Source organism: Rhinoderma darwinii, chromosome 12, assembly GCF_050947455.1.
Source record: "Rhinoderma darwinii isolate aRhiDar2 chromosome 12, aRhiDar2.hap1, whole genome shotgun sequence".
Taxonomy (NCBI): Eukaryota; Metazoa; Chordata; class Amphibia; order Anura; family Rhinodermatidae; genus Rhinoderma; species Rhinoderma darwinii.
Window position 1 is genome coordinate 67,564,844 of NC_134698.1, and position 26,177 is coordinate 67,591,020.

The 26,177-nt window shown below is 42.2% G+C and overlaps 2 protein-coding genes across 2 annotated transcripts in view; one reads left to right on the forward strand and one right to left on the reverse strand.

Moving 5' to 3' along the window:
- RHOJ (ras homolog family member J) overlaps positions 1-9,346 on the forward strand; it is a 69,283-nt gene extending 59,937 nt beyond the window's left edge. Inside the window, exons 3-5 of the mRNA XM_075843741.1 lie at positions 5,068-5,232; positions 6,022-6,117; positions 8,631-9,346. Of these exons, the coding sequence (XP_075699856.1) occupies positions 5,068-5,232; positions 6,022-6,117; positions 8,631-8,777 (408 nt within the window). The 3' untranslated portion in view covers positions 8,778-9,346. The remainder of the gene's footprint in view (positions 1-5,067; positions 5,233-6,021; positions 6,118-8,630) is intronic.
- Positions 9,347-11,017: 1,671 nt separating this feature from the next.
- On the reverse strand, positions 11,018-19,213 carry GPHB5 (glycoprotein hormone subunit beta 5). Its single transcript, XM_075843697.1, is given in 5 exon segments — positions 11,018-11,911; positions 13,622-13,845; positions 15,366-15,417; positions 15,419-15,598; positions 19,108-19,213. Coding segments are annotated over 4 exon segments (486 nt in total). The 5' UTR covers positions 15,440-15,598; positions 19,108-19,213; the 3' UTR covers positions 11,018-11,722.
- Between the last annotated feature and the right edge of the window lie 6,964 nt (positions 19,214-26,177).

Sequence of the window (26,177 nt, forward strand, 5' to 3'; positions counted from 1 at the left end):
TAGCTTTAAAGAGGACCCGTCACCTCTCCTGACATGTAGGTATTACTAAATACTTGGATTCCCCATGAAATAACAATTCCAGAACACCTATTTTTAGAAATCTGTTGTGCCGTTCCTCTGTTCTTCCTCCTGGAAATGTATGAATAAATTAACAACTGGGTGTTACCATTTACCTTCTCAATGGGGCGTGATACCACTGATTTAACAATGTCAGACTGTTTGGAGATACACCCAAATTGAGAAGGGGAATGGGAAGATCCAATTGTCAATTTATTTATTTATAGGAGGAATAACAGAGGAATGTTACAATGCAGAGTTCTAAGAAAAGATGCTCTGGAAGCTGACAGGTTCTCTTTAAGACTTAAAACCAGAAAACATCTTTATTCACTGTAGAAATAAAAAGTTCTACAACTTTATAATATACTTTGTGTCTTAATTCTTCACCATTTCCAAGATCTTTGCTGTCAGTGAATGAGAACACTCTTGGTTACATTCAGAGGCAGAAGATTGGTACATACATAGCCCTGCTCTCCGCTGTCCATGCAATGCTCTGTGGGCGAAATAGATCAGCAGTAGCTGCACAAATACCTCTGGTAGTTTGTTACTATGTATCAGTCTGGAGTCCAGGCTGTTTAGACAATGCTCTGAGATCTAGAGTAGATACAATTATATCCACAGAGAACAGGTCTAGCTATGCATGGGATTGCTGCTTCTGAATGTAAACCGTGTTCTTATTCACTGACCGCAAAGAAATGTATTAAAATGGTGAGGAATTAAAACACAAAGTATAATTAGAAAGTCGCAGACCTTTTTCATTTATACAGTGATTAAAGTGTAGCTAAAATGTTTGAGCACTGAGACCCCCACCAATCGCTAGAACGAAGTAGTTGAAGGTCTTGTGTGAGCGCTCAGCTGCTTCATGTCTGTTCGGCTGTTTCCGGAAAGCCGATGTATCGGAGTACGGGGTCATAGACTTTCTATTGAGTCCGTACCAAGATACATTTATTTCCAGAAAAAGCCGAACAGACACGAAGCGGCTGAGTAATCACACGAGACCTTCAACTACTTAGTTCTAGAGATTGGTGGGGGTCTCAGTGCTCAGACCCCCATCAATCCAAACTTATGACATGTCACTATGATATGTCAGAAGTTTGTCAAACGTTTAGCTACACTTTAAGTTCTATTGGCATAAATCCCCAAAAATTACCTATTGATATTCTAAAAAAAAAAAATACATTAAGAAAATACCTAATACTTTGCAAAAGAAAGTCAGCACTAAGACTGGATTCATCCGAGCGTGTGCGTTTTGAACGCGCAAAAGGTCCACAAAAGCTCTGTGTGTCATGAGCATATGATGCCATCATTATGACACTCTGTTTTTATGTTTGTAAACAGAAAAGAACGTGGTGCTTTCCTGGTTTCATTCATAATTTTGACTACTGTAGCGCGAATCACACGCGGCACACGGAAGTGCGTTCGTGTGCCGTGCGCGGTTTTCACGCACCCATTGACTTATGTATTATGATGTTCTGCAGCAGCTGAGGTGTGTATTATGATCTTCTGCAGCAGCTGAGGTGTGTATTATGATGATCTGAAGCAGCTGAGGTGTGTATTATGATGATCTGCAGCAGCTGAGGTGTGTATTATGATGTTCTGCAGCAGCTGAGGTGTGCATTATGATGATCTGCAGCAGCTGAGGTGTGTATTATGATCTTCTGCAGCAGCTGAGGTGTGCATTATGATGATCTGCAGCAGCTGAGGTGTGTATTATGATGTTCTGCAGCAGCTGAGATGTGTATTATGATGATCTGCAGCAGCTGAGGTGTGTATTATGATGTTCTGCAGCAGCTGAGGTGTGTATTATGATGATCTGCAGCAGCTGAGGTGTGTATTATGATGTTCTGCAGCAGCTGAGATGTGTATTATGATGTTCTGCTGCAGCTGAGGTGTGTATTATGATGATCTGAAGCAGCTGAGGTGTGTATTATGATGATCTGCAGCAGCTGAGGTGTGTATTATGATGTTCTGCAGCAGCTGAGGTGTGCATTATGATGATCTGCAGCAGCTGAGGTGTGTATTATGATCTTCTGCAGCAGCTGAGGTGTGCATTATGATGATCTGCAGCAGCTGAGGTGTGTATTATGATGTTCTGCAGCAGCTGAGATGTGTATTATGATGATCTGCAGCAGCTGAGGTGTGTATTATGATGTTCTGCAGCAGCTGAGGTGTGTATTATGATGATCTGCAGCAGCTGAGGTGTGTATTATGATGATCTGCAGCAGCTGAGGTGTGTATTATGATGTTCTGCTGCAGCTGAGGTGTGTATTATGATGTTCTGCAGCAGCTGGTGTGTATTATGATCTGCAGCAGCTGAGGTGTGTATTATGATGTTCTGCAGCAGCTGAGGTGTGTATTATGATGTTCTGCTTCAGCTGTGTGTATTATGATGTTCTGCAGCAGCTGAGGTGTGTATTATGATCTGCAGCAGCTGAGGTGTGTATTATGATGTTCTGCAGCAGCTGAGGTGTGTATTATGATGATCTGCAGCAGCTGAGGTGTGTATTATGATGTTCTGCAGCAGCTGAGGTGTGTATTATGATGATCTGCAGCAGCTGAGGTGTGTATTATGATGTTCTACAGAAGCTGAGGTGTGTATTATGATGTTCTGCAGCAGGCACAGTATTATACAATACACACTGCAGCTGCTGCAGAACCTCTAGGTGTAGGAAGCGCTACAGGTCAGTCAGGTTGACAGAAAAAGGAAATGCCTGCAAAAGTAATCTGTGACACGCTAATCCCTTCCTGCAGAAACATCTGTGGCGCCGCTTATCTCTGTAGAACTATCAGGTTCAGACATCAGAATGTGACGTTTATACATATATTTTTTACAGACGTGTCAGTGGAAAGTTTCCGTTCACTTACCTACATAAACATCAGTGGTGTTTTTCTATTGACATGGATATAAAATTCCATCGTTCCGGCATCGAACTAATACTCATACATTCCCTCTAATCCGACACCTCCAGAAAATGATGATATAATACAACCGTGGTGAGATAGAAGGGCTGATGATCTCTGTGCCAGAGGTGACTGTAAAAATGCAATGTGTGCGTTACAGTGTCCCATGAAGTTACAAGGTTATTGATGTAACTGATTCAGGCCGGGACGGATTAAATGGCCAAGTCCTTCTTCCTGAGACTAATTATACTTAGACCCTGGCGCCAATGATCCCCCCGTATGAAACCAGTATCGCAGCCCACACATAGTGACACGAGGACTTACAGTATGGAGAGAAGAGTCAGCAATGTATTACACCAGAGCGACGGGGTTGTTACTTTTCCCTGAATAGCGCAAGTTTACATTATTTAAATGACAAAATTAGTTTGCAGAAAAAATGTAAAGGATCATGAAAATCTGATCATCATGGCCGACTAAACTACGACTCTTTACTATTCCCTATTCTTGGTATAGTGGTAGGAATGAAGTGAAAACCAAGGGAGAGGAGCTTGTATTGTTTGCTCCAGAGGGGCATGTGGATTGTCATGTGGCTGGTCCTTTCCTACCCGTAGGAATACCCCTTTAATGTCGTGTGTATGTTGCTCTATCTCAGATATTTAAAGAACGGAGGGTGGAACGTTCTCCACCTATGTGCAGGTGTCAGAGGTGGGACACGCATCTCTCAGACACTTAGGGCATTCCCCGAAAGTGTAACTAAACTTTGAAAAAACTTTTGACATGTCATAGTGACATTTCAGAAGTTTTGATCGGTGGGATTCCGAGCACTGAGACCCCCACCAATCGCTAAAATGAAGCAGCAGAAGCGCTGAGGTGAACGCTGTGCCGCTTTGTTTCAGATCAGCTTTCCTTTAAGCGAGTGGTGTACAGACTCGTAGGCTTTTTATTAAGACCATACCCCGCTCCGATAAAAACCTGATCAGAAACAAAGCGGCACAGCGCTCACCCAAGGCCTTCTGCCGATTTAATTTTAGCAATCGGTAAGGGTCTCCATGCTCGGACCGCCACCGCTCAAAACTTCTGACATGTCAAGTTTTTTAAAAGGTTAGTTACCCTTTAAGATAAGACAAAGCGACCAAAAGTACTGCAGTGACCGTTCTATATAATCTTCAAATGTTGTATACTGTGGCTGCAACTTCCTGCCCCTAGTTGGTTTTTATTCACACGTTTATATGAGAGTTGAATATTTTATGCCAAAAATTGGATTATTGCCTAAGAGGAGAATGTCATTTGTATACAGCTCCTATTCCGATCAAGGAGATATATACAGGTTGGCCCCCTAGTGGAGGCAACAAGCAATTATTTTTTCCCAATTTAGTATCATCAGTATATACATGTAAAAATGTTGTGTATGTGGGGGTGGGGGTGGAGTGGGGGACGACGACAAAGGAAAGCACCGTAACTGTATCCGGTATATTGAGAAAATGCTCCAAATCATTTATAAAGCTGATTTGTTTAAACAACTGTGAATGTAAACAGACAGATGTAAATTGCTGCACTAAAGGAGACTCCGCATCTGCTCTATAACAAACATGGGGTTGACCGATCAGTGGATCACAATTTCACCCATTACACTTCAGGATATAAAATATTTCCTTACCTTTGTTATATGCATGAGGACTTGGTACGAGCAGGTTAGACCCGGTGATATTTTTTCTATATACATTGGCCGGTTGCAGCGCTGACTTTTCTGGATCATTTTTGTGCTACGGAATCTTTACATTCCAGTATTACTATGTACATGCAGTTGCTGCCACCTAGTGGTAATCAGTAGATATACATTTTTGCTATAAACTTTTTGAACCTGAATCTTTACTGGATTTAATAGTGTGGTCCAGGATAAGATGTGGAACATATGTGACTAGTTTAGATTTGGCAGTAAAGATAACACATTTTTCCATTGAAGAATATTATAGTCCGCATTTCCCAAGCGTGAAAATAGATCATCTCCATCTGCTCTATTAGCGGACAGAAGAATACTGATAATCTTGATGATTGGAGACATCGGCTATGGGAATAATGATATTTCTTAATATGTCTGCTTCTCTACAGGAAGACTATGACCAGCTCAGACCTCTGTCCTACCCCAATACAGACGTGTTCCTAATCTGCTTCTCCGTTGTCAATCCAGCCTCTTACCATAACGTCCAGGAGGAATGGGTATCAGAACTCAGGGCCTGTATGCCACACGTACCCTATGTGTTGATAGGTACACAGGTAACTAGAAGACGCCGGTCACATATCAAACATTGATATCTATCGCTGCATCTTACATCACGAGATAAGACTTGGGTGAACAGTATTCCTCCAACATACAACTTAAAGGGGCATCCCAACTTAGATATTTATGGCATAACAATGGGATAACTTATAAACCTCTTATACGTGACGACTGACCACAACCCACGTGGCGGAGTGGCTGCTGCATTCAGGCAGGGAATAAATGAAAGATGTGGTCATAAATGTTTACGGTGGAATATAACCCTTTTAAAGCAGTGGTCTCCAACCTGTAGCTTTCCAGCTGTTGCAAAACTACAACTCCCAGCATGTCTTGACTTCATGAAGCAATCAGGGAATGCTGGGAGTTGTAGTTTTGCAACCGCTGGAGAGACACGTTGGGAAACCACTGCTTTAAAGGAACACACTGCACTAAACATAATAGTATCAGCGTCTCCAGAGTCTGAAGGGGGCGGTGCATGACACAGGGATTTTCTTTTGTTCTTTGAATCCCTGTGATGCTCCGCCCCCTTTGGCCCCGCACTAAGAATAGCATTGTGTTAGTTTTGCTGCAAATATACACATCAGAATGAGGCCAAACACAAATTTTAGCAAGATCAGGTGATCTAATGTGTGACGTCTGACATGGCAGATGTCGGGGAAAGTAAGAATTGTTTGTGTTTTTTTGTTTTTTTTTTAACATGCCCAACCCCTCACAAATTGGTAACCACATGCTGCGTCCTGGTTTCTTTTTCATTGTTTTTTTTCCCACCTACCTTTTGTTTCTAGATTGATCTGCGAGATGACCCTAAAACTTTGGCTCGACTTCTTCACATGAAAGAAAAACCAATTACTTATGAGCAAGGGATGAAACTCTCAAAAATGGTAAGTTGTGATCTATAACTGTATTCAATGAAGCTGGAGTCAGGAGCATAAGGACTTGAATCTTTCACGAGGCCCGTTCACACTGCGCAATTCTTACCAGAGCAGGCTGCGTACGTGACAAAGGTCGATGACCTGTTTCGATCATTCTTATTGCTTATTCGGTGCACACGACGATGTCATAGAAAAGATGGAAATGGACCCAAAAAATGTGCCATGCTCGCATGGATGTCATATGACAGGGTAGAATAGATCCCTAGACACTGTATGCAGCTGTACGGTTCCTCCATGTGCCCCCTCCATGCTTTGTGCGATGCCTCAGGCCATTTAGGCAAATTTGTTGCAGATTTTTGGTGACCGTAACAAATTAAAGTGCAATAATAATGGCGTTATTCTCATGTAGCAGAAAAAAAAAAAACCTGCGTGGATTGTTAAATCCGCAGTATACCTATTATCTTGAGGAATTGCCGCAGATTTAACCCTTTGCAATGCAATGGGTGAAATCTGTTGCACGGTAGTTTCCACTTGTCGTTATCTTTTTTTTTTTTACTCAATTTTAGCTGAAATACTGGCAAGGCCGTGTACTAAATCATCGTCCCATTACCATGTAAATGCTGAAATTCAGTAGCAACCAGGTGCAAAGGAAATAATTTATCTGAAAACCTTGTCCATTGCTACAAATGAGGGCAAGCCTGGTTAACCATGGACTATAGTTTGTTTTTGGTCTATTAATGCCCTATTACATGGGCCAGTGATCGAGCAAACAAGCGCTCCTTCCCGATCATTGCCCTGAGTAAACAGAGCAACGATCAGTCGATGAACGAGCAAACGTTCGTGTATCGGCTGATCGCATCGTTTATGCAGCAATAAACATTATCGTGGTCAGCAGCACATCTCGGTGACTAAAATGTATGGGGGACAAGCGGAGTAACGATCGCTCGTCCCTAAACATAACCAATCATTGCGGCTTGTGAAAGGACCAAATGAGAGCGGATCGACGAGGTGTCTCGTTGATCTGCGTTTGTTTACCCGGCCCATATCGTGTCATGAAATAGGACTCTTGGGCTACGTTCACATTCTTAACAAAAAACGGCTGTAAGTACGGAGCTGTTTTCAAGGGAAACCAGCTCCAAAAAAGGCTGAAAATCAGGTGCTGTTTTTCTATTGTGTCAATGAAAAACAGCTCCAAAAACAGCTCAAGAAGTGACATGCACTTTTTACGGGTTATTTGAAAATGAGAGGCGTAAAATAACACTCCGTCGGAACAGAGCACCGTATTTCCCATTGAAATCAATGGGCAGATGTTTGCAGGCGTTCTGCTTCCGATTTTTCAGCCGTTTTTCGGGATGTTTACGGCCCGAAAAACGTCTGAAAATAGCCCGTGTAAACATACCCTTAGGGCACGTTCACACGCAGAGTTTTCAGGTGTATTTCAGGATGTAAACACCTTGAAATATGCTGTAAAAAACGGCAGCTAAGCGCCTACAAACATCTGCCCATTGATTTCAATGGGAAAAGCAGCGTTTATTTCAGACGGGGTGTTTTTAAGCAGGTTTTAAAAATTGGCGCATAAAAAGACGCCCTGTAAAAAGAAGGAGCATGTTACTACTTGATCCGTTTTTGGAGCTGTTTTTCATTGTGTCAATAGAAAAACAGCTCCAAAAAACGCCTCAAAAAATGTTTTCGTCTACAAAAACGGCTGAAAATTAGAGACTGTTTTCCCTTAAAATCAAAAACGTCTGAAAATGACAGCACTGTTTTCGAGTGTGAACATACCCGTAGGTGGTTGATGTGCTGTAGGGAAGCTGAAGTTAACTTGCTTTCCCCATTATCGTCCTGATGTCTGTTTAGTTCACCTCTGCTCGGTATAGAGAAAGTATAGATTTTACTCCAAGAAATTAATGTGCCTCCAAGCTGAAGGTCCTCCATCAAACAAGTCCAGTTCTGCCTGGTACTAATGATCACTTTAATAACCCCCCGTATGTATGGTGTTGTGTCAATCAAGGGTCCTTTCCTTTTTCGGATCGGTGAGCGTTCTGGACGTTGCACCGCTGCCATTTATGGCCTATCCTGTGGAGGGGTTATCAATTGAAGTTCCCAAAAAAACCCTATTAAACGTGGTGATGCGAATGTCTCACTGTCCAAACTTCCTTTGAGAAACTATACTTAACCGTTCCCGTTTGCCGGTGCAGTTTAGAAGATAAAGTCAAATTCTGGTTGTTGTGGGTAATGTGGCCACATTTGTCTGTCCATTTGGATACACAAGATCCTCCTGATTTCAACTCTATACAACCAAATGTTATCCATGAAGTCATATCCTCGAGACTCCTCAGATATAACAACCTAAAACTGAATGAACCATGAGGGCATTCATATGAGCGTGCGCCAGCACCTGGAGTAGCTGGGGATTGCTTGGACCTGCTTTGGTCCTAATGCTGGATTAGTAGGACATAATGGTGGGGAACGCGTCTTTGATGATGTCATGTGATGATTTTGTACGTCTTTGTGTTCTTCAGATCGGAGCACAATGCTACTTGGAGTGTTCAGCCCTGACTCAAAAAGGGCTCAAGAACGTGTTTGATGAAGCGATCCTTACGGTGTTCCACCCAAAGAAAAAGAAGAAAGGATGTGGGAAGTGTCGCAACTCATGCACCATTGTCTGAGTTCATTCCTACAAAAACGTATGGTGCTATTGTAAAGGGCTCAAGAAAACCACAGAATGTGGACAGATATGTGGCCGGCCCTTCATGAACAAAGAAACGTGGAGGATATGACCAGAGAGAACAACTTCTGTTATGTGTGGAGTCTTTGATCTGTGACGCCTCCACGTTGCAACTTCTATCTCACTGTATCTCACCTTCCCATCCCCCTCACACTCTGACATGTCTCTATATACAACATGTGCCTTCTTTCCCAATGGACGTCCTTAATATGTATTCAATAGGATGGGCTAAAGATTAATCCTACAAAAGTGAATGGCTTGAAACTAAGTTATGTAGGAAGGACTAGAAATGGTGAAACTATAAGCACTATTTTAGATCAACACGAAGGTCAGTGCCGCGGTGCCCCCTCTCTCTGGTACCTACATGATGTCCTGGGTCCATTAGATCCAAGGAGAGGGAAACGTCTCTTTGAAAGGAAAATGGAAGCAGTTCCGATTCTGTTCTATACATTTGAGTTGACTTTTCCTGACTACATATACTAATAATAATAATAATAATAATAAAACCCATGAACCAAAATGTTGTTTGACAGTTGTTGAATTTATTGCAATGGTAACACTCCATATGAAGACCCCGTATTGTCCTTGAGGTTTCTCAATATCTCTCCCATATACCAGAACAAGATGCTACAGAATAGCAGTCTGCGACTTGCGGTAAAACTACAACTCTCAGCATGCTGGGGAGCCACAGCTTACAGACCGGTCGTCCGGATTGTCCTCCCAGGACACAGAGCACCAGACTCCCATTGCATGTATCCACAGGTGATACGCTAAAGCCTGACCATCATACACTTGTATCTTTGTCCATAATGTAGAGTTGGACCAAAATACCAGAGCAAACTAAAAAGGTTGAATGTTTGGATATTGGAGATTTTACATTTAGAGATTTTACCTTGACAGTAAAACGTCCAATTTTTCTTCGATGGTGGACCCTGTTGAAATTAATTTTGTAGTTTATCTAAAAACACAACAATATCATATCTCTGACATCTACGTCCATCTTTCTGACACTGCAGAGAGTAAAGAGGGTTTTACACTGGGCGAATATCGGGCAGACGAGCATTCATAGAACGATTGCTGACGATAATCGCCCTGTGTGAACAGGGCAGCGATCAGCAGATCAACGAGCAAACACTCGATCATCTGCTGATCTTCTCGTTATAAAAAAGTAAAATATTATCTCTGTCGGCAGCACATCCCCCTGTGAACAGGGAGACGCGCTGCCGACCTGATAACGTATGACGAACGATCGGAGTAGCGAGCGCTCGTCCCCATCCATAGCTCCGTGTGACAGGAGCGCCGATCAACAAGCTGTCCCATTGATCAGCGCTCGCTGCACCGGCCAAATTTGGCTGGTGTAATAGGGTCTTATGGGTGCAATCATGTGGCGTATTTGCCTTGTATTTACGCAACGTAAAAATATGCGGCAGAAAATTGTACAGTCTAAACCTATAATCCGCAACGCAAGAAATGGAGAAATCGGTCTGATTTGTGGAACATTTTTTCCCACTGGACATTGTCCAGTTTTTCAAAGCAAATCCACCACATGTGACTGCACCCTAAAGCCACATGCGTATTACGTGTAGATTGTCCTGTGGCGAATCCACAATGTAATACAGTACCAGCAACGTCTACACGTTGCAGGATGTTTCTGAAAAAAAAAAGAAACCACAACATAATATTGCGTTTTTGATACGGAAGCAGGTGCGGATTTTACCTGCATTCACCTGCTATTTTGATGTGTACAGTAGCCTTATAGTTAACTTTTAGAGGCTGTTCACATGCGGTGTTTTCAGGGCGTAAACTCCACGAAAAACAGCGTTTCGTTTAGACGGGCATTTTTTTTTTACACGGCCGTCTGAAAAAGTGCCCCGGTAAAAGAAGTGCATGTCACTTCTTGAGCCGTTTTTCATTGTGTCAATAGAAAAACAGTTCCAAAAAACAGATCAAAAAAAGTTTGATGCTTTAAAAACGACTGAAAATCAGAGGCTCCTTAACCGCTCCGTATTTTACAGCCATTTTTACTTTAGCGTGTGAACATAGCCCAACACTGCAAACCATGATACAAAATACAGACTGAAGGGAAAACTACTTTACTTGGTCTATAATATGACCATCTCCCATGTCCTTATGATCAAAAAACATTAATAATTGTACTTAAAATTTATTTATTTTGTCACGCATTGTTATTTCACAAAAATATCAGGTATATAACATTAATATTAAAGGTCATAAATATGAGTTCATGTATAGAAGTAATGGCCCCGGCGCAATAAAACAAGATATAGGCTGAAGCCCCTACATTGTACTAATGGATTAAATCAAAATTCCTAAAAGCATCATGGGAATGTGTCACTATATAACTAGACGGACTTGCGTCTGGGAAATCGATGTAGCAACGCAGGGGGAGTAGTAATGGCCGTCATATTGCTTGTCCCCCATATTTTCACAAAAAGTAAAAAATGGCTAAATAGCATTAAAATCTCGAGTCTCGGAGAAAACGCTCTAAATAAAGGAGTGTTCTAGTTTCATGTACATAAGTCTTAAAGGGATTGTCCAGTAGACGGAGCTGGGATGAGAAGGAGGGCGCCACTATTCTTCTATGAAGCCCTGTTCCATTTGAAAGTGTAGTGGCACCATATGAATGTAAACAACAATCTCTATTCACGAACAGTAATCAGTGCTCTTGAAAATGTAAGTATATTGCAATAAGATTTAGATAAAATCAGAACAAACATTTGAATGGATCAGGACTCTGCAGCATTACAACTATTCATTGAAATAAAAGGCTATTAGACCTTTACTGCGCATATGCTACAAAACAAGTAAATATAATCACAACTATCCACTGAGATGAAGGAGAAGAAAATCTCGTAGACTAAGACCTTACAGGCTCTCACATTCTGTAGTTGCCGTGGAGCAGACGCCGCAGTCGCATCTGATCGCCACAGGGTATGTGAAGAAGGGGTCCACATTAGGGGGGCAGTTTGGTAATTTCACGGTAACCAGCTTCGTTTCATTGTATGTGCAGATCCTGTGGTAAGCGTCTATGTGGGGAGGGTCGAGAATAGGTTTCTGTAATAGCAAAAACAAAGATATAGATGATCACCGATGAAAGATCCCAAACGACATTACAAAGGGCGGAACTACCAACATATCTTAAAAATGTACAGTCCCAAATGCAGGAGAAAATCAAAGGAAAATGGGAAAGTCACAAATATGAGATCAATTGTACATTTTTCAAGTCAATCTTAGGCAACCCCTTTCAAAAGAATACCAGATATATTGTGATCTGAGATAGTGGAAACAGTGCCACTCTTGTCCAGAGGCAGTGCCTGGTATCGCAGCTTGATAAGGGCTTTAAAGAGTAACTACACTTTCAAACTTTTGAAATGTCCGAGGCATATCAAAAGTTTGGATCTGTAGGGTTCCGGGTGTCGAGACCCCCACCATTGGCGAAACGAAGGTGTAGAAGCGCTCAGAGGAGCGCTTGGCGTAATCGGCGCTCCCAGTCAGGCTGTAGACGACTCACATAGAACGTCTGACAGGGAGCACTGATCACAGCCAAAGGTGCTGATCGCTTCTGCACTTTCGTTTTGGCAATGATTGGAGTCTCAGCACACGGACCCCACAGATCAAAACTGTTAAATATGTCTCTATGACACATCAAAAGCTTGATGAAAATGCAGTTACTCTTTAAACGCAATCTCTTTAGTATTCTGCTACAATGTTTTTCAGGAATTTTTTTCTTAGGAGCAAATGAGTCTCAGGACATGGCTACATGGTGACTTTTGATGCAACTTCGCAGCGCAACTTTTTCCTTGTCCCAGAGTAAAGTTTTAGGCAATAAGGCCCTGTTCACATATGCGTTGTGCCATTCCGTTCTGCTCCATCAGAGGAGCAAAACAAGGAGCAAAATACAACAGACACCGCCGGTTGCCGACAGAACCCAAGGACTTTAATAGGTTCCGTCGCGGTGTCCGTAATTTAGCGCAGCATACAACGCTATCGTTCCGGTAATCCCTGCCGGATCTGTGGCAGAGGCCCCTAACGGAGCCACCGATGCAGATGTGAACAAAGCCTACGTTGCATGTATCCCATTGGAACCGTAAGATTGGGACTATGTTGTGTAAACTGCAACTGAATTGCAGCAGGATTACAATAGGATTAATATGAAAAATCCTGAAAACGCACAGAAAAATAACGTTAGCTAAAGGATAAACTTACAACCAAGAGACCAAGTAATAAAAATCCTTTTGCAACTGGCTGATACTACAGGCTGATCCATTGTTTTATGCGTTGCAGGAGGCTGTGGGGACACAATGAACACAAACTAGAATCCTTGTGTCATGCAGCGTGCCCGCAGACCCTGATCATGGAATAACACAGATGATCGTAGTATAAGTCCGTGTGACAACCGTTAAAACAACAGTCATCACGCGGCTGAATGTATTTCAATAAGGGCCGTTCACACTGCCGTTGTTTTAACGGACCTTGTGAAGAGTACATTGAAAAATAGAACATGTCCTATATTCTTCCGTTTTCACCGATCCCTCGATAGACTCAAGTCTATGGGGATCCGTGAAAACAGGACGCGCAAGGGGGCAACTCGGAGGTGAAAAACTGCAATTTGAGTTTGCACTCGCTCGTGTGGAAATAGCCGAATGTAAAAAAAAAACAAAATGATAAAACATTTAGAAAGCCAATACAAAAGCAATGCCAGTGAAAGCGCAACAATATTTACCAACTTAAAGAAAAACGTGGCGATAAATGTATATGACTTGCCTCCCAAGTCTCACAGCGCCCCCAGCAGGCATCAGTGGTGACACGTAAGCCCTTACAGCCGGGTTTCTTTGCCAAGAAGGTGAATTCTCGTACAGCGCAGCCGATAAAGGTTTTCAAGCTGATGTTGGAGGTGGCGTTCGTGTTCCAGCAGCCACTTAAGATGAGCAGATGTAAAGAAAACACGGTCACGCTGCTGTAGTTCATGGTCTGCAAAGATGAGAGATTAATAATGGACATTTCTGTTCACCATTATTTTAGTACAATGTTTAGATAACTGGACGCTGCCAATTTTTACCCGTTACTATTTAAATAGGTCAGTGGTCTCGCACCTGCAGCCCTCCAGCTATTGCAAAGCTACAACTCCCAACATCCCCTGACATTATATTGCAATGTGAAGTTCACAAGGACGGGGCATGGACGGCACCGCTCAGGCTTTGTACTGTAGTCTGTAGGTTAAAAGATCATGCGTGCGGCTCTATTCTGTACAGAGGTGTTATAGTGCGGCCTCTGCGGTCCCTCCGTACTAGGAGGATTTCATATGGAAGATTTTTGTCACATTCTGTACAAACAGACAGAAAAGAAGTTGTAGCATGACCCACCAGACTCCATATGTACAGATAGTGTCCTCCATTAGATGCAATGCATCTGGGGAGAATATCTCTGAACGTACTACGCCCAACATGGGCAGTATGAATACTCAGATATAAAATAGGGAGATATTACTGACGCACAATCCAGAGAGAATGCACCCACATCATCCCCCACTGCCCGCTGATAATCTCCGCTCCATATAAAAAGAGAAAGCAAAGGGCAGAGACTTGTAAAATATCAAATGTCCCGTTATGGTCATTCCTTAAAGTGTAACTAAACGTTTGACATGTCAGAAGTTTTGATCGGTGGGGGTCCGAGCACTGGGACTCCCACGATCTCTAAAATTAAGCTGCGGAAGAGCTCGGACGATCGCTCTGCCGCTTCGTTTCTGATCGGCTCTGTTCAGCTTTCCCCGGAAAGCAGTATACGGGCGCAATAGAAAGTTTATGTCTAGCCCCAGCCTCAGTGTGAAATATACTTATACCGCTCTCTTTTGCATTCACTACTCTAAGAAAAAAAAAAAGCATTAAAAAAAAAAAGCTGCACCACAAACTGCATGTGTGATTCCAGCCTAAACACGACACAATCTAAAGAAAAAAAAAAAAAAAGATTCTAAAACACATTACAAATGTAATTTAAATATACACCATTTTGTGACTAAATGAATGCAGTTATTTATTTGTTTTTTTTTCTTTGTTATTTGTTTTTACGTTGAATTCTGATGCATCATTTTCCTATTATAGATTGGATGAATAGGAGATAAAATATACACATTGAAAATCATTTCTAAATCAAAAAGATAAAACTCAATGCAATAAAATCAGGACATATATCTACCAAAACAAAAAATAAAACATATACTTCCAGAAAAAGTATTAAAGACTGTAAACCAGGAAAATGTTTTAGAGCAATCGGTTATTAAAATGTTACAAGTGATTGATTTCTGCACGGGATTTACTCTAAACTTAACAAAAATGACAACATTGCAATCCTGCAAATAAAAGTAAAAATAGAAGATGATTGAATTAAAAAACACAATAAAATCAAAAAAAAAAATCATTTAAAAAAAACCCCACTACATTAAAATCTCTGGAAACAATATTTATTATGAACAGTCTATACGTTTTTTATATATCATTTCTATGAAATAGTTATGAGCAGACCTTTTCATGCAGACGGTGTCCTCTCTCTATGCCCGGTCTCTGCTGTAGATTCTCCGATGCACATACATATATATGGAAAGAGACCTGTCAATCATAGTAAATGAAGGCAGATCCTTACATGAACCACCAGGAACATCAAACCACTGCTCCCGTACAACGAGCCGCGCACTAAGCCAGTTCATTATATGGTTAAGGCATCATTTGTTGAAACTTAGGACGTACCCTAGTGACAGAAATCCAAAGTAAACAATGTTGACAAGAGGTTTCCTAAATTTTCACACGCATGAATAAAAGGGAATAGAAAGCCGACATCCATCACTTTAATTCTGCACAATTATCATCAGAATTACTACCGGTAGTAAGAATATACATCCAGTAGAATGATATTCAGCATACAAGGCTTGTTACATAGACGTTTCACAATGAGATAAAACTACATTTTAATTTGTACACATGGTATTTTGCTTCCTTAGGTGTCCGATGAAGAGTAATATGTATGAGCTGTAACGTTTCAGGTGGCTGTAAAGGAACTACATTTTTATGTCCGTATTACAGCCACAGCAGCCGGACCCCTGCGAATCTACTGAGCCGAACACAAATCACCATAGTACCCTATGTGGCGGCAGTCATCTAAACCGCCAAAAGTATATGGTTGTCTAACGTCCACACACACGTAGGCAGCAAGTTTAAACCCACGCAGTGTGAGCTGCCAGGGACCCTGCAGAGCAGACGTGATCACTGGGATGCTAGACCCACCACAGACCTAACAGTGACAATAGTCACTATAACAGGGCTGATTTCCCGTGTAACTGTGCAGCAGGAAAAGTATAGTGTAAAGAAAACAAAAAAAAAACATAATGAAATAATTAAGTCCCCCAAAGGTCTTTTCTGACCTTTGAGGGGCAGGTCATAATAAAAAAAAACAAAAACAAAACTAAAATAAAAAAAAATACAAATAAAAATGACACAATACCCCACTAAAAAAACAAAACACACTCCCCTTGCCAATCGTTGTTGTAATGCTAGTCCTGACCCAAATACCCTAAAATAGAGAAGTAATATATCGACATTTATGGTAGACAAAAAATAAATTTAAAAATCACAAATAGTCTATTTTAACATGACACTATCTTATTTCCAGAAAAAAATGACAAAAATTTAAAAGCCTAAAAATGCTAATAAAAAAAATGAAAGTGTATAAAAATGACAGGAAAAGAAACTTTCATTGATCAGGAAAAAAAACACAAACCCCCCCCCCCCCCCTCGCAAAAATCACGTGTGCTAAAATTGACTAAACTATGCCCGGTCCTGAACCAGTTAAACAGAGCTAACTGTATATATACATGGTCAGGGGTGCTGCATTGGCTTCCCTTCCCCTACTTGTTTCAGAAGCACCCGGTGACTCAGAAGCTGACTTTCCGCCCGGGCGCTTCTTCTCTCAATGGCGTTGCTACCGCTGTAGCAGCCATAGCGGCTGCGAGCGGCAAAACCGGGCACGTGTGGCCGGGGTTTCCACTCCTGGACAGAATGCTTGTTGTCTCTGTCCATATATGGACACTGACATCAGGGGCAACTCCTGAAGCGGAATCCCCGTCCACAGTGTTGCAGACTCTGTGACCGGGCATTCCACTCCAGGAGAAGCCCTTGACGTCACTGTCCATTTACACCAGGGGCTGTGGACAACGGTGTCGGCAACTCTGTGGATGGGGATTCCGCTTCAGGAGTTGCCCCTGATGTCCCTGTCCAGATATGGAAAGAGACATCAAGCGCTCCGACTAGGAGCGGAATCCCCGGCCACAGGGGTATTCCGCTCCTTTAGGGAGCTGCAGTGTCGCTATCTACAGGAAGGGGGCTGTGTGGCACTACCTACAGGAAGGGGGCTGTGTGGCACTACCTACAGAGAGAATCTGTGAGTAGTGGGCTGATGGACATTTTACTGTGAGTGAGGGACAGATAGTCTTTAAGTGAGCACCAATTGAAATTTATAGGTGGCAGAAAATACCTGAAACCCTCGTTTGCTGCTTTTTTGCCTGTGTCTTTTGCATTCGCTTCAACAGCTTAAAAAAAATGCAAAAAAAGACTCAAACAACGCTGCCAATTCAAATTCCTCAAGGAATTTTGAGGCCGATTTTTTCTGCCGGACAAAAAAAGCTGTGAACATACCCTAAGAGTGTAGTGCTCGTTTTTAGCAGTTTTCTGTCTATCTTTCTCGAAACAATTTTTGGTAGGGGTGCCCTGAGGACATTTCTTTTTTCCTCGGGTGCCTAGAGTCCGAAAAAGTTGGGAAACGCTGTACTAGGCTACAGGATCACGCCGGCCTACGCAAGAATCCCGTCTTGGAGCTTCTCAGCTCGTCGTGGGAATGGGGCCTAGGTGAGTACAATTATTTTTTGGGGGGGCACGGTCTACTTGGGGAGGTGGGGGGGCTCTATGGCATGATGTACAAGGTGGAGGTGGGGGGGATTATGGCACTGTCTACAAGGAGGAGGTGGGGGGGTTATGGCACGGTCTATAGGGAGGCTGTATGGCACAATCTACAGGACGGATGACTATCTACAAGGGGGGGCTGTGTGTGGCACCTAGGGGAGGGAGGCATTATACTGTGTGGAGGCCAGTAAGCAGACATTATACTGTGTAGGGGCACTACAGGAGGCAATATACTGTGTGTGGCACTTAGGGGGATAATACTGTGTGGGCACGATTAGAGTACAAAATAGAGTGTCCTTGGAGGGGATATAATATATAATATCATTAAGTATTATACTGTATGGGGGCACTAAAGGGGCATTATACGGTGTGGGGGCACTATATAGGGCATTTTTTTTTTTATATAATGGAGTGGGACGCCGAAAAATAATTTCGCACAGGGCACCATCTATCCTAAGGACGGCCCTGTACAGGGCACATACACCGTTCAGCCATAATATTAAAACCACTGACAGGTAAAGTGAATAACATTGATTATCTGGTTACAATGGCGCTTGTCAGGGTTAGGATATATTAGGCAGCAAGTGAACAGTCAGTTCTTGAAGTTGATGTGTCAGAAGCAGGAAAAATTGGCAACTGCAAAGATCTGAGCAACTATGACAAGGGCCAAATTATGATGGCTTGATGAGAGAGTCAGGGCATCTCCAAAGCAGCCGGTCTTGTTGGGTGTTCTCGGTATGCAGTGGTTAGTACCTACCAAAAGTGGTCCAAGGTAGGACAACTGGGGGAACCAGTTGGTCCAAGTGAATATTCACTTCCCAACCGCATTAATGAGCATTGGGTGCCCATGATCCTGTTGCTGGTTCCTCCAGTTGTCCTTTCTTGGCCCACTTTTGGTAGGTACTGACCACTGCATACCGGGAACACCCCACAAGACCCGATCGGTGAAAACATACATACACAAACACATTATATAATAATATATATATATATATATATATATATATATATATATATATAATTTATATAGCTAGATCACAGTTTATATGTACATTATAGTAAATTAAGAACATTCTGTACATCTCAGGTCTTGTCTGTTTATGTCTTATTCAGTTATTGCATTGGAATTGTAACTTTTCTGATTAAATTAGCTGGAAATTAATTGCTATATACGCCAAAAAAAGGAATTTCACAATAGACAAGAGTCGAAATTGTTCAGAGATAAAAAGGTTATACAAATGGGTTAAAATAAAAACTCATGACAGCCTAATAAGTAAGGAGCCATATGTCCTATAGACTAAATACCTGCGACAGAACATAAAATGAAGAAATGGATTTCAAAGACAGGACGGCTTAATTCCTCAAGTTGACTATTGTTCGTGTCCAGCCTTTTGGAACGTCTTCTCCTTTGTTCTAGTGTTTACTTCACTGTTTTTTCCTCTATTACCTTGGTGATACATAAATTAAAAACCAAAAACATAAAACCTTTGCATCATAGCAAAGAGAATGGATTCTCAAATCCCATCCCTGACTTCTTCCCCCAGATAGTCACTAATCCCGCAAATCTCTACCCCTTAGCCCAAATAAAAAGAACGACAATGCCTGTATAATGTGAGCGTGTGCGATGGGACGAGCCACGGACATGTGCGTCATGAACATCCGAAACTCCCAAGATCACTTAAGCGCTTGATCATTAAGAGCTCAATGTAAATCTTTAGGGCCAACTTGTATTAAAAGGGAAAATGATGTAGGTTTCCAAGTAGTAAAGAAAAAATAAAACAAAAACAAGCAAATCTCAGCTACGCGCTGCGGAACAGTTACGCAGAAAAGCGTTCTGCGGTGGGGCATGTTCATTTATGCTGCATATTTGGCAATAGACTTGAATGTGGAGCAAAAAAATAAAAGTAGTTTTGTTGCAGTTTGTTCAGCGTTTACATAAGGTAAACGCTGTAAAAACCGCTGTGAATCCACAGGTGCACATAAAGTTTGCTACATTTGATACTTCCGCAGGCAAAACCACTGATTTCCGCAGCTACAATGCGTTTCTGCAGCAATATGTGCAGAAAAAACATACACTATTTCCTGCGGATTCCTGTGGCTGATTTACCTGCTGATTTATGAGATTCTGTTGTGGAAAATCAGCAGAGTATTGTAACTTGCACATGGTATGTGGGGGGGCTTGTCACAGATTTTGCAATGAGGGCCCAGGAGCTTCAAGTTACACCTCTGGACAGGTCATTTTAGATTAACATTTATAATAAAGATGACATTTTAATGACCTGGATATATTCGGTGATAGCCACCCCTGCCACATTACTGTGTTGTGTATACGCAGTAAGTTCCTAGCCAGTATTTCAGAATCCAACTCTGTATCTCTCTATGCAGCTGATTTGGAGCTCTGCATCAGAAAAAGGGAGCTCCGACCAATATAAAAGGTATATTAAGAAGTTAGTACAGAATGTGGGACCTAAAAACGATATAAATAAAAGGTGGAGATTTAAATTATTATTATGTATGACTTTCTGCCATGTAAAAGCAAAACATTTTTCAATATCGTGATAGAAGGGAATGCCGATTTTATTTGTTTTCTATGTATTTTTAGGGTGAATGGTTTATACACGTCATAGCAACGGTTAAAAACAAAGTGTAATCTGACGTCTCATGAAGCTTGGGCAATAAATTGCAGCGTGTAATTATAATAATAGCTATGATGACATCAGCAGCCAATCCCTCGTATGGGAACCCAAGAAAATTGAGTCTGTACGGATCGTTCGTTACCAAAGGGAAAGACAACTCGTAAACCAGAGTCTGAACTCTACTTTGTTCTAGAGCTACAGGTTTCACCGTTACATTTACCTTCCACGTAGTCTTGCTTTATATACAATTGTGAATACGCTTTGGCACACTTAGAGGGGTTAACAGGGTTATTAAAATTGATGGCCTATACTAAATAGATAGGCCATCAATATTAGATCGATGGGGGTCCGACTGTCAGCACCACCACCGATCAGCTGTTTGAAGGGACCACGGCACTCGTTCGAGTGCCACAGCCTCTTCGTTTTTTATATGGTTCGCCCATCGGTTCATACTTGCACGCACCGATTACAAACTATTGCACTACTGTCCAATTCAGACTGCTGATTACAGGGCTGCCGACAGACAAACCCCCATCAATCTAATATTGATGGCCTTTCCTAAGGATAGGCCATCAAATTTCAATAACCCGGATAACCCCTTTAAAGGGATTATCCAGAAACATTGCCACACCTGTCCATGGGCAGTAACTGATATTGCAGCTCAGTAATATTGAAGTAAATGGCGCTGAGCTGCAATACCACACACAACCTGTGGACAAATGTGGCTGCCATGGCTTTTCTACTTGTGTACAACCCCTGTAAGGCAGTGCGGCATTCAGCAAGGAAACCTGCCAAATTTACAGTCCCCAAAAAAAATAAAAAAATAAATGAGTACTTTTAATAATACAATTTCAATGACTTCTGAATTCATGGATTTCTTTGTTTACTCAAAATCAAGTGCTCAAAAATAGTAATGACCTCACATGGGGTATTAGACAAGGGGTCAGAATGGGATTTGTATCCATAATACAGGAGTAGAAACGCTCCGGTGCTCATACGAAACTGGCCTAAGGCCTTCTGACTTGCAGGATAGTAGTCCCTTCAAATGCAACAAATTTTTTAAAGTGCAATCTACGCAGATTTTCTTTCCTCTTTATTTATATCCATTTCACATCAAGTGTTTCCTCACATTTAAAGGGGGTTTATCATTTTAGATGAATAACTTCGAAACATCTCAGCAGGTTGCAGCTTTTAATTAAAATGAAAAACTACTCCACGTCTTTCACTAGTTATGATAAATGTTCCCCATAGAACTCTAAATTGCTGATGTACACCTCATTGGAAATTTTCCTTGACATATCTCAGAGGCGTAGCTAGGTTCTCCAGCACCCGGTGCAAAGATTCAGTTTGGCACCCGCCCCCCAACCTCTTTCCCGACATCTCCTTCCCCATCGCCATGTTTGTTTTCTCAACCAATCAATGACTTGTGTCATTTCTTTTCCACATTTTTTTTATGTAACTCTAGCATAAAAACATTTGTACATTTTACAAGCAATATAGTTCTATATACAACACCAGAACCAAGGTCATTACATATATACAGCACCAGAACAAAGCTCAGTACATAAATACAGCTCCAGAACCAAGCCCAGTACATATATACAGCACCAGAACAAAGCTCAGTACATAAATACAGCCACAGAACAAAGCTCAGTACACCTATATAGTACCAGAACCAAGCTCAGTACATATATACAACACCAGCACAAATACAGCTCAATTTAGTGCCACCCCTACCATATAGGTTTGCACTAAATTGTTTCCAGCTCCCAGCATGGCCCGAACAATGGTAAGGATATGCTGGGAGTTGCGGTTTCACAAAAAAACAATAATATCATAATCATACCATCTCGCTGCAGATCATACAGTGACTACAGTAGTGATTAGAGGTAGAATAAACATTTACATTAAGTGACTCACCGGTGACGTCTCAGATTCTAGTTCTTTTTCTCCATCCGGTCCAGACCTCTATGATGACTTCTCCCGGTCATAGCCCATTTCTGCTGTTTTCCGCTCTGATGTCTTCAGCTTCTCACTTTTCAAACCTTTCTACACCTATAAACAGAGATAAAGTTCTCATTATACCACACACTATGCCCCTAAATATAATCGCGCCATACACTGCACCTCTAATTATAATAGTACCATACACTGTGTCCCACACACATCCCTCTGTAGATAGTGTCTGCCATAGAGCCCCCCTGTAGATAGTGCCCACATAGAGCCACCCTGTAAATAGTGCCCCACCTACAGCCCCCTGTAGATAGTGCCCCACATACAGCCCCCCTGTATATAGTGCCCCACATATAGACACCCCGTATATAGTGTCCCACATATAGCTCCCCCTATAGTGCTCCACATATAGCCCACCCCTGTATATAGCCCCCCTCTGTATATAGTGCTCCACATATAGACCGCTCCTGTATATAGTGCTCCACATATAGCCCACCCCGGTATCTAGCTCCCCTGTAGATAGAGCCCCCCTGTAGATAAAGCCACCCCCCCCCCGTAAATGAAGCCGCACTTTTTTATTAGGATAACTATGCAAACTCACCTTAATCCTGTTCCCGCACCGTCCGGCAGCAATGGAGACCTGCTCTCTTCTGCGCAGGACTCCTGGGGTTGAATGACGCAAGCAGCACGATGACGTGATCGCGCCGCATGCATCTATGAAAGGCGTTGATTGGCAGGGCAGAACGACTTTCCCTGTCAATCAACGACGCAAGCGGCTCAAAGTATCGCACCGCTTCACTCGTAGAAAGGCGCTGAATGGCCGGGCATGGAACGTACCCGGCCATTCATTGCTTCTAATTGTACCTGTGTCCTATAGACTCAGGTACAATAATAGTGCAGGAGGGGGAGGCGGGTTTCAGTGGCGCCGACCCCTCAGAGAGGCAGTAGGCCGCCGTCTTGGACGGTGCGGCCCTGGCACCCCCCTCTAAGCTGCGCCCGGGGCACCGGCCCCGCCTGCCCCCCCATATGTGTATATAAATATTTGTATAAATTGTGTCAGAACCGGACACCATGTGAGGGAGCTTATTGCATACTGTTTTATTACTACTGGACAACTGATAACCTATCCACCGAATAGGTCATCGGCATATGATCTGTGGGGGTCCGACACCTGGATCCTGCACTGTTAAGCCGTTTCAGCTGCCTCTGAGCACCTGACGTACATGCCGGAAGCAGGTGGCTCCGGACACAGAATAGAGGCGGAGCTGCAGTACGGCCGCTATGCTATGTACGGAGTCAACTGTTGCCGGCTCCGTACATCGCATAATGGGCCATAACATCCGATGCCTGAAGGCAACCGAAGCGGCTTAACGGACCCACATCGATGATATACTGATGACCTATCCCGTAGATAGGTCATCAGTTGTTCAGTAGTGGACAACCCCTTTAATACCAATGTATGCAGCAAGCTCCCCCTAGTGGCAGCTGCAGTTAGTCAGAATATAATTTAAAGGGGTTCTCTGCTTTGGACTATCCCTACTAGTTGGAATAGTTTCTTGACAATAAGCTGCTCACAAAAGCGTCCATCCTACTAGGACCCCCAGAGATCAGCTGTGATCTGTTGGGAAACCTGGAAGTAAGTGTTCTATTTCCCTGCAGCTCCATCACAGGGGAAATTAAGCATTACACAGTACCCATTCAGATCATTGGGTTGTCTGTGTAATGCAGGACTGAACCTACAGAGCGAAAGACGCTCTTGTAACTGTTCTCCATTCGGACATGCGGATCCCCCTTTATGTACTCAGAATTCTCTAACTGGGTACATAAAAATGGGTTTTCGAAACCGTACACCCCCTTTAATGCGATTTCTATGTAGGGGATTTTGAGCTTTATTAAGAAAAAAATTGCGCTATGACTGCTATAAAGACATAAGAAATGTATAAATTAATGGGTGCGCATTCACTTTAACCATATGTATAGTAGATATAGGATGTATATATTATAATGTAATCTACTTTTTCATCCAATGTCTAAACAACGTACAAATGCTACTTGATTGAAACATGTTTCGCGATTTCTTTTTTTTCTTCCTCCGAGGGCTGGATATGTCTCAAAGTATATTTAGCAGGATATTTTTTTTCTAAAGCTTGTGTTATATCACACAAGCCGGTTCTAGTGCTAATCGACTGTCTTGATCTCTTCATAGGACGGGATTATCTTTATAAATCCCCACTTTGTCTGGAAGATCTCTCTTGAAAAGTGTTGAAAAGATTACTTTTAATAGCAACACTCCTCACTGTCTTCATATATCCCCACACTCTCGCTATATCCCATGACATTAGGATTTCCGAAATCTAAGTGGCTAATTGAAACGATTCTGAAAGAAAAACGTAAATTGGGATTGTACATGGATTATATGTACATTACATTTTCCCTGGTAATTAATCCAAACAAATACTCCCCCTCCCCCCAACAGCTTTCGGACTTCATACGGCACTAAGTCTTATTCTATCCGGTTTTCCACCCTGCTTTTTGATGTTGGGTGTTTTTTGATTTTTTTTTACTTACTTATTACACTTTCCATATTTTTTGTTATAAAATGTAAAAAAATTAAAGCAATGCCACATAAAACACATTATTGATGTGTACAAACAGCACCAATAAATCAATTTGACCCATTGGAGCACCCAGAGGAAACCGACCAAACACGAGAAGTACAAACTCTATGCAGGCGTAGCCCTTGGTCAGATTCGACCCCAGGAAACCAGTGCTGCAAGGCAACCGTACGATCCACTGAGCAACCATGATGACCAAGTTACAAAGCCCATACATTTTTGTGTGGACATGCTTGAACTTGTTCTAAAATCGAGGATTTAATGGCCTGTATGGTCTTCCGCCCAGATCTAGATTGGGCAGAATTTCATTAATTACATTCATCAAAAGAATACCTACCTTGAGGACTGACGTGTTAACAAAAGGCAGGGGAGTAGATTGGTATAGCGTCTACACGAATGAGAACCGGCTGAAGAAAGAAAAGCTAAAAACATGAAATTTAAGAAAATCTGACAAAAAACTAATGAACCTGCTTAGTATTAGTCTTACCTTGAGCTTGGACTTCTGCTGTAATCTTGCCACTCATCGGGTCTTCTCCTTTCAGTCCCGGGCATGATTCTATTTTTAGTGGACAGGGGTCAACTTAGGGCTGGGCAATTATGACCTAAATCAAAATCACGAGTAATTGAACATGTAACCTCAATTACGATTATTTAGACCACTCCCCTTTTGCAAGCTACACCCACCATTTGCATGCTACGCCATTGAATTAATATCCAGAGCACGCTGTATACTACTGTATATAATATACCCCTAACACTGACTCCACACAGTATATTGCCCGCATAGGGCTCCCCACACCGTATAATGCCCCATACATAATGCCCTTATAACTTCCTCCACACAGTATAATGCCCCCATACCGTATAATGGCCCCCATAACTGCCCTCCACAGTATAATGCCTTGCATAACTGCCTTCCCCAGTTTAATGTCCCATGGCTGCCTCTACATAGTATAATACCCCCATAACTGACTTCCATTCACTATAACGTCCCCTATAGCTGCCCCCAATGTATAATGCCCCCACAGCTGCCCTTAATTGTGCCTGATAAAAAGAAAATAAATAAAATACTCACCTAACCCCATTCCAATGACAAGTGGAGATCTCTCTGCTCCTCTGGTCTATGCAGCTCGGCCACTGCCTCACGTCCAGCGATACATAGTGAAAGGTG